Below are 14,506 nucleotides of genomic sequence, written 5' to 3' on the forward strand. Positions count from 1 at the left end.
GATGGCTCTCAGCTCCTCTCAATGGTCCTGTGGTACCTTGTCCAGAAATGGAGACAGCTTATCCCAGCTCCAATGGAGAGGAGAGCCTGATAATTAGCCACACACACATCTGGTGGCTGACTAATGAATAAACCTTGCACGAGATAAGGTCTAGTTTCTTTGGGTCCGGCTCTAGGAGGTATTTGTTATTTTTGACCTTTCCTTGACAGCAGCCACTACAAGCAAATGTAGTACTGGGAGGGAATAAAAGTATTCAAATCCCTTGGAAGGAACATGGTACCTTCCTTCTGCTCGCTTGGATGTCACTAGCATCAAGGCTGGTGTATGCCATAGGTCCTATGTCAGCTCCAGTGGTCTTTCATTAATTGGCATGGGGAGCCTGTTTGGCAAGGAAGGGTGCGAAATATCCAGGATCTCATGGGAATTTGGCTGCATTACTTCTAGTGGTATATCCACTATCTCTGCCATGTGTTTAATGAGCTCTTGGAATAATTTAAGATCATCCACTAAGGAAGACATAGAGAGGCTTACTGCCTCATCGGGGGAGGATGAGATCACAGCAGGAACAAGTTGTTCTTCCCCTTGTGGGGTGGTTGTTCCTCATAATTTTCCTCCTCCTCCTTTCTTTCCAGGACCTGGGGCTTCACTAGTTGGCCTGACTGGGATGGTCCATATTGTGTCTTTGAAGAGGGGAGGTCTAACCCTGGAAGGGGCAGATGATGCAGGCTTACACGAATATGGCTGTACACCCAAGTGTGTCCAGTAGAGACAGTGTTGGTAGGGATATAAGTACTGAGGTGGGAGACACACAGGAGGGTACCAAGATAAATGTTTCCTATGAGTCCAGGTATTCTCCTACTTTCCTTTGTAGAATCCTCCCTCGCGTGCCTTCCTGGTTCCCAATATGGTACCCCAGGGGGGAAGGCGAGTGTGTGGGAGATGTGTCTAGATGGGGATGAGGAGAAAGCAAGTGACCATTCTATCCAGAGTGTCCTGCATATAAAGGGAGAAGTTGGTACTGGAGATACCTCCCTGACTTGCTGTACCAACAGTGCAGTAGTTGGTGGCTTAGATATCACCATCCTCAGCCTCTCTAGGAGAGGCAGCTGTAGTGTCAGGCCCAAAAGTCTCTCTGTACTCTGTATGCTTTGGGTACCAAGACAGCAAGTATTGCTGGGTACTGAAGAACACGGTTCTGAGGTGAGCAGTTCCCAAGGCTCTGGGTATTGAGAGAAAAAACAGTCTGCAGATATGGTGGGTGCAACTGGGGCTCTCTTAGTAGTCTGTACTGGGGCATTTCACAGGACCTTTTCAGACTTTTGGCCCTTAGGAGGTTGAGCCTGAGATGAGTCAGAAGTCTGATGATGCTTGTATCTTGACTTGCCAGGCATCTGAGAAGGGGACCTTGGTGCATCCTTTCTCCCATCGTTCCTTCCCGTCAGAAGACTGATGCCAGAATGGAGATGGATGACTGGGGTCTCTTAATAGATGTGACCCAAGAGCTCAGGGTGGAATCTTAGCTCACAAGGCCACTAATGGAGAGGAACTGATCAGAGGACCATAGACTGGTTTTGACCTACGTCTCAGTGTCTGAGAAAGCGTGTTTTGAACTCTTGAGGAGGAACTACTTCTGGTGGGCTTCTCTAGCATGCCGATTGTGCTTAGAGAAAAACCAACATATGGAATATTGCTTGGGGGTATGTCCCTCTCCTAGGCTGAGCAGGAACTGGGAATACCAGTTGTTATGCAGCACTGAAACTTAATGAGAGGCAGGTTTTGAACCCTGATGATTTAGCTTCTGCCATATTGCTAGCATCTTTGTGGGGGGGAGGAGGGGAGGGGTGGTATAGGTCTACCTACACTGAAACTTATCTAAGAAAAATTATATATAAAGTATTAGCCAACAGGCAATAACTATATGAACTAGCCAACCACTAAAGTTGCTAACTAATACCAGCACAGTGAATAGGGAAGTGGACACTGCAGAGATTCTGTCTCATTGCCACAAGCGGTAAAAAGGAACTGAGGAATAGTTGTGCCTGCTCTGCCCTTTATGCCTTTGGACCGGGAGGGAGGACAGTCCAGGACATCTAGAGTGCAGGTACTGCCCAAGTGGATACTGCTGACCAAAAGAATCCAATCTTGCATTCATGGGACACACGTGCACCAAGAATGGAACCCATGAGGACAATCACTCGAACCTGTAGCAGGAGCTGAGCAATGTTGTAGCCTGCGTTTCCTTGGCTCCCCTCTCCCATCCCAGTCACTTCAGTGGGAGAATTCCTCTCCCATCTTCACAGAAGGAACAGCAGCTAGGTTTCGGGAGCGGAGCCAGGCAAATCCATTTTGCCACTTAGTTAAGCTGCCACAGTGGCTGCTCTCTCTCACTGCTGCTGGGAGCAGGAGATCAAAGATCAGGTGGCTACTTTGGTGGTCACTCACTCTGCTTCTTCTGAACAGCATTCACACACCACTATGGCTGTATTATTTTTACAACCTGAGAGTCGGAATAGCAAAATTAAAAATAGGTCTGTCAAGCAATTAAAAAAATTAATCATGATAAAAAAAATTGCGATTAATCACGCTGTTAAACAACAATAGAATACCATTTATTTAAATATTTTTGGATGTTCTCTACATTTTCAAATAAATTGATTTCAATTACAACACAGAATACGAAGTGTACGGTGCTCACTTTATATTTATTTTTATTACAAATATTTGCACTGTAAAAAAGAAACCAAAGAAATAGTATTTTTCAATTCACCTAAGTACTGTAGTGCAATCTCTTTATCATTAAAGTTGAACTTACAAATGTAGAATTCTGTACAAAAAAAGTGTACTCAAAACCAAAACAATGTAAAATTTTACAGCCTGAAGTCCTCTCAGTCCTACTTCTTGTTCAGCCAGTTGCTCAGACAAACAAGTTTATTTACATTTGCAGGAGATAATTGTCACGGAGTCCCTGGGCGATGCTCTGGAACTGCTCCCCATGAAGCCAGTCAGGACTCTGGGGCAGTCGCCTTTCTGTGAGCAGCCTGTCTTCAGGACACTCAGCCCACCCAGCTTCCACCTTCCTGGGTCTGACCTCAGAGCATTCAGCATCCTCTGCCCCTCCGTGCACTTCCCCCCAGTGAGTCCACTCAGGTGGGGCTCCTGGGGAAGCCAGAGGGTCCTGCACCCCAACTTCGCAGTCAGACGTGACTCTCAGCCAGCCAGTAAAACAGAAGGTTTATTAGACGACAGGAACATGGTCTAACACAGAGCTTGCAGGTGCAGAGAACGGGACCCCTCAGCTGGGTCCATTTTGGGGGGCAGTGAGCCAGACAACCACGTCTGCCCTTCACTCCATGTCCCAGCCAGCCCCAAACTGAAAACCCCCTCCAGCCTCTCCTCCTCTGGGCTTTGTTCCTTTCCCGGGCCAGGTGGTCACCTGATTCCTTTGTTCTCCAACCCTTCAGCTCTCACCTTGCGAGTGGGGGGGGGGGGAAGGGCCCAGGCCATCAGTGGCCAGGAGACAGGGTGTCGGCCATTCTCTGTGTCCAGACTCCTGCACACACCTGCCCTCTAGGGCTCTGCAATGATCATACACCCTTACCCCACCCCCTAGATACTTAAGAACTGCCTAGAGGAAACTGAGGCACCCCCACACTATTCAGAGGAAACATTAAGAACAGTCCCACTTCGTCACATCTCTCCCCCCTTCGAGATCGAACTGAGCGGGGTCACTTTATCCGGTGACCTGGGGAAGTTCGAAGCCACCAACGTTCCCATGGATGCCCCAGCATCTCTCCCATTCCTTGGTAGGAGTTACACCAGGCCCTTCCAGTTTCACGCCCTCCCTTAGGTCAGGGGTGGCCGATAGCACTCGCAGGCCGCATGTGGGAAGGTTTATGCAGCCCATGCCCTTTGGCCACCCCAAGAATGTCTCCCCATTGACCATCACCTTCTGCTCCCACTGGAGGTCCAAGGGGCCTGGCCCCAGGAAACTCCACACAGACATATAGGTTGGGGTCAGGAGTGGGAGCCTGTCCACATCCCCAACCATCTGGCTGACGGAGTCTGTGGCCTTAGGACCCAGCAAGGGAGCTAGACACCGGGGCTTTTCCGCAGGGTCCCCCTGGTTCAAATCTCCAGCCTGCTCAAAGGCAGTGAGGTGGCATCCACATCCCCCCCTCCTTAACCAGGGGCAGCAATTTAGTCTCGAGGTTCCCTGCGGAACTGGCCCCCCGGGGTCTATCCCCACTCACCCCGGGGAGGTCCCCTAGGCCTCTCCACTCCCCCACCGCCAGTTCATCCTGCTGCTGCTTCTGCAGCTCTTTCTCGGGCTCTCGCTGTCTCCCACGGTCCTCTTGCTCTCTCAGACTCAGCTCCAATCCCGTCCGTCTCGATCCCCCGATGGGGAACCCGATCGTGAAGACCCCCGTCTGGTCGGGGACAGGAGTCTTGGCAATGCCTGGCTCCCGCTCCAGCTGCTCCCTGATCCTGCTATAGCCCCAGTTGGGGTCAGGAATCTGTTCCTTAGAGCGGTCATCCTCCTCCAGCTGCACGATTAACTCTGCTTTGGTGAACTTTCCAACGCTCAACCCTCTCTCTTTGCACAGGGTTACAATGTCCTTCTTCAGGAGACGGTGTCAGGCTGTCACTCCGCTCCTCCCAAGTTGTTGTGGACTCACAGGCCCGTGTGTTCTCAGCTCCCCACGGTTTCCAGGGAGAACCCCTAGTGTGCCAGCCCTTCTCGAGGTCACCACCTCTTTGCCAGGGTTGAGCTGCAGACTCCTCTGCCCCTTGGACTGCTCACTGCAATCCCCAGGGGAACCCGGTTACTGCACAGTCCTTCTCGCTGGTCACACACTCCCAGGGGTTAACCGCCCCCCGAAACCGCTCCTCTCCGAGCCTTCAGCAGGCCTGGTCCTCGGCAATCCCCCTTCGTGTTACTGCTCCCCAGTCACTTACTGCAGGAAGCACCATCCACGGCGTGCAGTACATCCCACTGCTGCCACCAGTTGTCACGGAGTCCCTGGGCGATGCTCTGGAACTGCTCCCCATGAAGCCAGTCAGGACTCTGGGGCAGTCGCCTTTCTGTGAGCAGCCTGTCTTCAGGACACTCAGCTCACCCAGCTTCCACCTTCCTGGGTCTGACCTCAGAGCATTCAGCATCCTCTGCCCCTCCGTGCGCTTCCCCCCAGTGAGTCCACTCAGGTGGGGCTCCTGGGGAAGCCAGAGGGTCCTGCACCCCAACTTCGCAGTCAGACGTGACTCTCAGCCAGCCAGTAAAACAGAAGGTTTATTAGACGACAGGAACATGGTCTAACACAGAGCTTGCAGGTGCAGAGAACGGGACCCCTCAGCTGGGTCCATTTTGGGGGGCAGTGAGCCAGACAACCACGTCTGCCCTTCACTCCATGTCCCAGCCAGCCCCAAACTGAAAACCCCCTCCAGCCCCTCCTCCTCTGGGCTTTGTTCCTTTCCCGGGCCAGGTGGTCACCTGATTCCTTTGTTCTCCAACCCTTCAGCTCTCACCTTGCGAGTGGGGGGGGGGGAAGGGCCCAGGCCATCAGTGGCCAGGAGACAGGGTGTCGGCCATTCTCTGTGTCCAGACTCCTGCACACACCTGCCCTCTAGGGCTCTGCAATGATCATACACCCTTACCCCACCCCCTAGATACTTAAGAACTGCCTAGAGGAAACTGAGGCACCCCCACACTATTCAGAGGAAACATTAAGAACAGTCCCACTTCGTCACAATAATGCTACCTGCTTCCTGTTTACAATGTCAACTGAAAGTGAGAACAGGCATTCGCCTGGCACTGTTGTAGCCGGGGTCGCTAGATATTTCTGTGCCAGATGCACTAAAGTTTCATATGTCTCTTCATGCTTCAACCACCATTCCAGAGGACATGCATCCATGCTAATGATTGGTTCTGCTCGATAACAATCCAAAGCAGTATGGACCGACGCATGTTCATTTTCATCATCTGAGTCAGACGCCACCAGCAGAAGGTTGATTTTCTTTTTTGGTGGTTCGGATTCTGTAGTTTCTACATCAGAATATTGTTCTTTTAAGACTTCTGAGAGCATGCTCCACACCACGTCCCTCTTAGATTTTGGACCGCACTTCAGATTCTTACACCTTGGGTCAAGTGCTGTCGCTATTTTTAGAAATCTCACATCACTACAATTCTCCCCCAAGGAGTTCAGTCACAAACTTAATTAATGCATAATTTTTTTAACGAGCATCATCAGCATGGAAGTATGTCCTCTGGAATGGTGGCCAAAGCATGAAGGGGCATATGAATGTTTAGCATATCTGGCACGTAAATAACTTGCAACGCTCACTACAAAAGTGCCATGCAAATGCCTGTTCTCACTTTCAGGTGACATTGTAAATAAGAAGCAGGCAGCAGTATCTTCTGTAAATGTAAACAAACTTGTTTGTCTTAGCAATTGGCTGAACAAGAAGTAGAACTGAGTGGACTTGTAGACTCTAAAGTTTTACATTGTTTTGTTTTTGAGTGGAGTTATACAAAAAAATCTACATTTGTAAGTTACATTCATGATAAAGAGGTTGCACTATAGTACTTGTATGAGGTGAATTGAAAAATAGTATTTATTTTATCATTTTTACAGTGCAAAGATTTGTAATAAAAATAATAATATAAAGTGAGCATTTTACACTTTCTATTCTGTGTTGCACTAGAAATCAATATATTTGAAAATGCAGAAAAACATCCAAAAATATTTAATAAATTTCAATTGGTATTCCATTATTTAACAGTGTGATTAATTACAATTAATTTTGTTAATCATGATTTTTTTTTTTTAATCAATCACATGAGGTAGCTGCAATTAATCAATAGCCCTAATTAAAATCTTTTGCAAAAAAAAGTTCTCTTGACTATAGGCGCTCTGCTCAGAATCCCCCTTCCCCGCAACACAGGACATTCTTAGTCAGCCAGTTTAAAGGGCCCGGGGGGAAACTTTGGTGTATTCAGGCATTTGTTTTCTGTTTTTCTTGGGAGGTTCTTGCTTCTTCTATACTCTCAGATGTGGTTAATGGGAAATTTATTTGTGCATATGCATTGTATGGCATTATAGATATACCCCAATAAAAATACAAGTTAAAACAGTTTTGCTTAAAAAGAAGCTTCTATCTTATTCAGTGTAAAGCTCTTAATGAACAGTATTGTGTGGTTAGAAATGCCAGCAAATGCAAAAACATGCATGGAAGACGGTTAGCCTCTGGGTCTACCACACATGGTTCATACCCAACACTAGGCTCTACTCACTTCTCTACCTCCCTCTGCAATCCTCACACTCCCACAAACAACCTGTACACCAGCCTCCACTTCCTTTTCACCTATGACTAGTCACTTCCCATTATGCTCCTAAATATCTTCAATTAAAAATAAATACAGGTTTGTCAACTCACCAAAATAGAAATTATGCCTTTGAATTTCTCTTCCACCAGATCACAAATGATTTTGTTATTGAAATACTGGACAGGTTCCCACTGCCATTCACAAAGAGACACACACAATTAAAGACAGGTTAAAGATCTTGATTCTGCACTGGAAGGAAATAGTCTCAGTGATCAGTGTATTTCAGAGGATAGAAAATATTTAAAACAGTCTTCCTGAGGCCCACATGTCAAGTATGAAAGATACCGGTACATTTCTTTCTTAAATATACATTTATTTTTCTGATCTGTTTTGTTTGTTTGTTTTGCCAGAGAGAGGGTGAACATCTTTGTCCCATCACAGTCAAAAGGAAAGGGGAAACCTATGCAACCAAGCTCTCTATTCTGAAATATGGCTGTAGCGGACAGCCTCCCTCTCTAGAATAAGTCTGACTCAAATACACTAGGCAGTTGCAACTAGAAATATAAAACCTTATATTATGGAACTCAACTAATATAGACCTGGGGTTCTTGTTCCTGCTATGCATATGCCACACAAAAAGACTGACTATTCCTGAAACCAAACCCCCTCAAATGAAATATTTATCTTTGTTCCAGGTCATCACTGAGTCCTGTTGTCACAGTTTCTCATCTTTCATTCAGATTTGTGAGAGGTAGTCTCCCTAACAAATAGCAGCCGATCTCTGTGGTTGCTGCTCTGAAAAAGGTCTCCAAATTCTGAACGCAGGATTCAAGAGAAAGAACCTCTTCAGAAACTGGGAACCAGGCTACTCACAAAATATATTTAGTTGGTGATAGTAACAAACAGGTCAGGGAGGAGCAGAGAAATTTCTAAAGGGCTGTCTTACAGCATCCTTATTCTCCTATCTATCTGGGTTCTTCTGTAGAACCCATCAGTGTAGCATCTGAGTGCTTTGTAGCCAGTACCAGGTACCTGCTCACAATCTCCAGACAGTAAGTAAGCAGAGAATCCACCACAGACGCTTCTGCTATTTCTTAATTATATAACTGCATGGATCCCAACAGTAGCTCATAAAAGATCAAACGCAACTCAATCACCATTCTGCCCTTCCTACAAGCCTTGCTTGGAAGGCTGAAAGGCAGGAGTTTGGGTTTTGCTGAAGCAAGGCTTCAGCAAGAAGAACACAGAACAATTTTCCATAAATAAATTGATAGGATCTACATTTTCTGGCAGCAAAATGTCAAAGGGCCACAATGTCATGTGGCATTCTTGACAGGACAAGAATTCATGGATTAATTCTGATGTTTGATCGCCTCCAAGTTACAAATGCAATAGCTGTGAGCAAAACTGCAGGACTTTCAGTGCCAAACACACAGCTTCTAACCCAGCAAGCTACAAGATAACTTTCCTTAGCTGAGAGCAGAATTAAGATTTTTATGCGTTGTATAGACACAGGACTACAGAACAAGATAATCACTAATGCTGGAACAGGTCTAGTTCTAATCTGAATGGGTTTTGCTTGAATAAATACTATCACCTGTGAGCAGGTGATTGCATGTGCAAAAACAGAGCCCAGTTTGAAGCCCCTTTTGTGTGAAGCAGTTCTTGTGGATCACACACAGACAAATAAGGCGAAAATAAATATTTATTTCCAAATTCTTGCTTTACATACTGTAAATTATTATCAGCTCCCTTTAATTAGCAGGCCTCTCCCAATAGGACATGCTACAGAGGAAACAATACAAAATGAGGTCTTGGCTCTTACCGCTATGCCTTCTGACTCATACTCCTCTTGTTCTGATTTTAGTGTGAGTTCTATGAAGAGCTGCTGCAGTTTTTCATTACAATAATTGATACAAAACTGCTCAAAGCTGTAAACAATCAGAAAGAATTAGTCACTCCCACACTGTATTTCAATAAAACAAAGTCTGCACCATTTTGGTCAGGCACCATGCATAATCTGGGTACAAATCAAGAGAGAGATAAGCAAGAGATCTAGAGACTCATATGAGCTCTAAAGAGATGAACCAATGAATAGTCAGATTCGCCCCAGAAGAGAGAAAGAGCCATCAGAGGTAAGCAAGGAGGAACATGGGTTCAGCAGACATAAATAAAGGCCTATCTACACTAAAAGTCCAACAATGGATATCTGCCATAGTTAGGTTCCAGGTTCCAATAAAATTCCATAAAATAATTCTATATTGTGTTCTCTCATTCACACTACAACAAAAATGTGTTAGGAGGAGGAAACCCATACCACACAACTACATGCTGGTGTGATTACAGCTGTCATGTAGACAGGCTCCAAGATGGGCAAAAATCAGTTTCACATCCTTGAAAAATTAAGATGATAAACAGTAGTGAATGCTGAGTTCTAGCAGGGTCCCAGCTAGGCACAGCGGTCCCTATCTAGAGATGTTAAAAATAGGCCTCTCGCTCAGAAGGCGTTTGCCTACTACTATCAGGTATTTTGTTGATTTCCTGAAGCTGAGACCTAATCTCATGTTACATAAACCTCTCCTATTAAAAAAGTGCCAGGCTTTTTTAATGTTTTAATGTTGAGGGAAGGAAATGAAACAACAGGATTAAATCACAGGAAACAAGGTTATTCAAAGTTCAAAGACATTGAGGTGAAACAAACCTATTGTGCTGGAAAACCTCAAATCCATAAATGTCAAGCAGCCCCAGAACTGTTGCGCTCCTCCAGCCTGGGCACTCTGCCTCCTGTAACAAAGACACAAAATACTCTGTCACATTTGGTGTAGCTTTAATCATTAGGCTCAAAAGCAGTTGCCAACCTCCACTGCTATCTTCCCATATAATTCTAGAGTCTGGTCCTCACTCCTCTCAGTGAGAGAGGAATGCAGTCAGAAAATCATTGTTCAGTATTGAGCTGAACCTCTTCCCTGCTTCCTAGTTCAACCGTTTGAACTCACACTTCCCACCCACTTAGTAGCACAGTCTATAGTATGATCATGGGAGTGCAAGTGAGAGAGAAATTTACCTTGTAGGCAAGAGACTTATTAATCTTATTCACTAGCCAGGAGAAGGTGCGCCCATATACTGCCTTGGCTAGAGCATCTCGTGCATAGGCTGCCTGCTCCAAATTCAGAGGACTGACCAACTGCATGTGGAAGAAGAGACAAGACAAATTCGAACAGTCAGCCCACTGAGCAATGCAGTCTTCGTAACACAATACTAATAACTAGCTGTGCACACATCACAATCTCCCAGCAGTACTGGTTACTAGTCACAAGTAGGTTACATGAGACCAAGAAACGTAGAGATAGTTTCCTCTCAGAGAAATCTGTAACCGGAAGGTGAACTGTTTAACCTGATAACAAAGCAGCCTATATTAGTTAGCTTCAGTTCTGGATGTCTCCCAATTTACCAGTTCATGTTCTCACCTCTTCCCCTTTTGCTATGATCGTCTTGTGGATCAATGCTTCCCGGAGCACAGAGCCCTCAACTCCCAGGAGCTGCAAACCACCAAAAGGAAAACTCAATTAGAGAAAGTATTATTAATTTCACATCTGTTTTAGAGACATCAGAAACTTTAGCCCCACAGCTAATGAAGTCCCGCTCTTCACTGATTAACACATCCTGTCCACTGCTGAGATACACAGTGATTCACTCCTCATTCTAGTAGGCACATGCACTCAACAGAAAGATAGGTGACTGGACATTACTGGTTTACCAGGACCATTCCAGCAGAATGCACAGAAAAAATCTGTTACCCACGTTTCATAACTGTTCTTTGATATGTGTTGCTCTTATCCATTCTATTCTAGGTGCGTGCGCACTCACGTGCACAGTCGTCAGAAACTTGTGCCTTAGCAGCATCCATAGGGTCAGCTGTGACGCCCTCTGAAGTGCTACGCTCATGCATCGGTATGTAAGGCACCGTCGGCCCTATGCCCTCTCAGTTCCTTGAACCACCTTGCCTTGCAATTGGGACTGAAAAGCTTGGCACGCCAGGCAAACCGCCCTGAGCTCCTTGGCATTTATGTGAAGGGAGCAGTCAATCCCTAACGAGCAGCCTTGAGTACTGAGATTCCCTAGGTGGGCTCCCCATCTGAGGTCCAAAGTGTTGGTCATCAGAGTCAGTGACGGGGACAAGCCCACAAAGGGACTCCCTGCAAGACCGACACAGGGTCCAGTCATGACACCAGAGATGCCCAAACGTGGTTTGGCACTTTGACTACCAAGTCTAGGTCATGTCTGTTGGGGATGTACACTGATGCCAACCATGCCTGCAACAGCCGGAGATGGAGCCGGGCACATCGAACCACATAGCTGCAGGCCACCATATGACCTAACAACTGTAGACAGGTATGGGCAGTAATAAGGGATGATCCCTTACATGGGATATTATCGCCGACATGGCTTGGAAGCGGGACTCTGGGAGGAATGCTCTTGCCCTCATGGAGTGCAGGAATTGGGTAAAATTTTAAACCTGTTAACCTCTCACCTTAATTATTTCATACAGAAAAGTGACCCTTTAATAGTGTCAAGATCTAATAACTACTAAATCTTACCCTGGAGTAATACAAAAGCAACAGAACCAATTACACTGGTATATGGGAATGTCTCCAAGGGTTTATACTCACCCTAGCCAGATATTTAATCTGGTTCTCTGTGGTCACCTGAGCATTGCCCTGTTCATCGGCAGCAAACTGCACATTCCCCAGGTGCAACACACTAGCGACAATGCTCAGTAAATCCTAGTACAAGAGAAAGAAGAAATAATGGTCAAGAAGATGGGAATAAATATGGATCAAATCTTAGGTGGGATGGGGGGGAGAAAGGGGAGTTTCTTTATATGTCCATCAGTAGGAGACATTTTTACATTTAGCTTTCTGCAGGGCACTCATTCAAAGGCTGCCTCCTGGCAGAAAGAACTAACTGAAGCAGGACAGACCTCTAAGGGGAGAAAACTCAGATGTACTTCAAGCCATTTCCTACCTCTACCTCATTGTCGTTGAAGTTAATGACGGACAGGGCCCTTCGCACAACCTTCCAGTCATTTTTATCACTGATGGAACTGACCCTGGCACACTGACCCTAAAAAACACAGATTCTGAGATTTAGTAATCCTTGCAGCCTGACGCATTGTACATACAGCCCACATAGTTCTATCTTGTGTTAATTGTTACAGAAGGGGCCATCTCACCAATATCTTTATAACTCTGTGAAGTCATAGAATCATAGAATATCAGAGTTGGAAGGGACCTCTGGAGGTCATTTAGTCCAACCCCCTGCCCAGAGCAGGACCCATCCCCAACTAAATCATCCCAGCCAGGGCTTTGTCAAGCCTGACCTTAAAAACTTCTAAGGAAGGAGATTCCACCACCTCCCTAGGCAACGCATTCCAGTGTTTCACCACCCTCCTAGTGAAAAAGTTTTTCCTAATATCCAACCTAAACCTCCCCCACTGCAACTTGAGACCATTTCTCCTCGTTCTGTCATCTGCTATCACTGAGAATAGTCTAGATCCATCCTCTTTGGATCCACCCTTCAGGTAGTTAAAAGCAGCTATCAAATCCCCCCCCATTCTTCTCTTCTGTAGACTAAACAATCCCAGTTCCCTCAGCCTCTCCTCATAAGTCATGTGTTCCAGACCCCTAATCATTTTTGTTGCCCTTCGCTGCACTCTCTCCAATTTTTCCACATCCTTCTTGTAGTGTGGGGCCCAAAACTGGACACAGTACTCCAGATGAGGCCTCACCAATGTCGAAAGTAAGGGAAAGATACTGAGAAGTAATAAACTAAGAATCACATCTATCCTATAATACAGGATAGTTGGTAATGATCATCATTATTAAACTTTCACCCAGAAAGTTACTCTCTCCTTACAGATCAACACTCTGATCTCTCCTTCAACACCAACAAAGTCTATCACGTAAGGATAGTTTTTCCCTTTACTGAACATGCAAACCAGGAAATTAGCAAACTGCAGGACCCTGTTCACACCTTCACTAGATAATGGTACTGTTGGGGGTTCTTCTCAAGGCCCAGACGCCGCAGTAGGTCATCTTCCCCTCCCTCTAACAGCTGGTAGAAGATGTGAAAGTTCCTCTCTCCATGATTCTGATGGACAACCCGCGATTTCTCCAGTAGGTAGTTCAGGATATGACCCCCCACAGGTGCACCCTAAACCAAAGAAGATAAATTGAAACATCCTGCTTCTTTGATGGCAGAATATCAAAGACTAAGAGTTTGGAATAATGGGTCACAAAAAGTAGAAGTAATCTTTGTCATGTAATAGCATAAACTAACAAATACTCAGTGTGGGTTTGAGCTCTTGGACTTCCAAAGAGTAGATCGAACACAAAGTATTAGAGAATAAAACTCAAAATATAAAACCATTACACAGATCAATATTACAGCTCACCTTGAATGTGTTCACTGCTGGTCACTCCATCACAAAAAACTTATATATGTCTCTTGACATGGATTCCATCCATGCCTCTAATAATTTTGTTGCTCTTCTCTTGTCCTTTTTCATTTCTGCTATATTAGAAACAAGGATGGAGTCCAGGGTCGAGAGATATTTAAAAGATTAGGATGATTTCTGTCTATCTAGGTTTTTACACTATGTTAATTCTCATGGCATTGTGGTATTTACTTTAGAAAGGAAACAAACAAAATACACAAGATAAAGCTATATACAATAATTCTATACAGAAAACTAAGGTTGCCTCTGCAATCTTAATTCTGTCCCTTTGTGCATATTCATAGTCTTTAATTTCTTTTTCCCACATTCTCCCCCCCTCCCCAAGGCCCCATTATCCTCCATATTTTTATATATATATCTATATATATATATATAAATGGAGGTGATTTAGTTAATGCTGTGTTCTAATATGGGCTAAAATGGAGCAGAGATTCTTATTTTTCTCTAAAAGTAGGTGCCCAACTGATGTCAGATTTTTCACTGGATTAATTTTTATGCCATTTGAACTTTGTGTAGTTTTGATTTGGTTTCTCTTATTGTGGTAGGAAAACTTTGAATTTGGGCCCTGGCTGAAATCTTGCCTGGGCAGTCCTACTTTTCACTATTGACATATTTCCTACAAAACACTGACTAGCTATTCATAGTTTGGTAGAGAGGTGGCCCTGAAG

General features: G+C 45.3%; 1 protein-coding gene across 5 annotated transcripts in view; it reads right to left on the reverse strand.

Moving 5' to 3' along the window:
• The window catches only part of MYO1C (myosin IC), a 122,128-nt gene that overhangs the window by 44,810 nt on the left and 62,812 nt on the right, over positions 1-14,506 (reverse strand). For all 5 annotated transcript variants that reach the window (XM_084650750.1, XM_084650751.1, XM_084650753.1 and 2 more), the window contains exons 6-13: positions 13,355-13,534; positions 12,347-12,445; positions 11,992-12,105; positions 10,789-10,860; positions 10,386-10,505; positions 10,023-10,105; positions 9,147-9,252; positions 7,432-7,512 (exon numbers count right to left, since the gene is read on the reverse strand). In XM_084650750.1, coding sequence (XP_084506876.1) covers positions 7,432-7,512; positions 9,147-9,252; positions 10,023-10,105; positions 10,386-10,505; positions 10,789-10,860; positions 11,992-12,105; positions 12,347-12,445; positions 13,355-13,534 — 855 coding nt within the window. The remainder of the gene's footprint in view (positions 1-7,431; positions 7,513-9,146; positions 9,253-10,022; positions 10,106-10,385; positions 10,506-10,788; positions 10,861-11,991; positions 12,106-12,346; positions 12,446-13,354; positions 13,535-14,506) is intronic.

This window comes from Lepidochelys olivacea, assembly GCF_965140295.1.
Source record: "Lepidochelys olivacea isolate rLepOli2 genome assembly, chromosome: 17".
In the NCBI taxonomy this organism is placed as follows: Eukaryota; Metazoa; Chordata; order Testudines; family Cheloniidae; genus Lepidochelys; species Lepidochelys olivacea.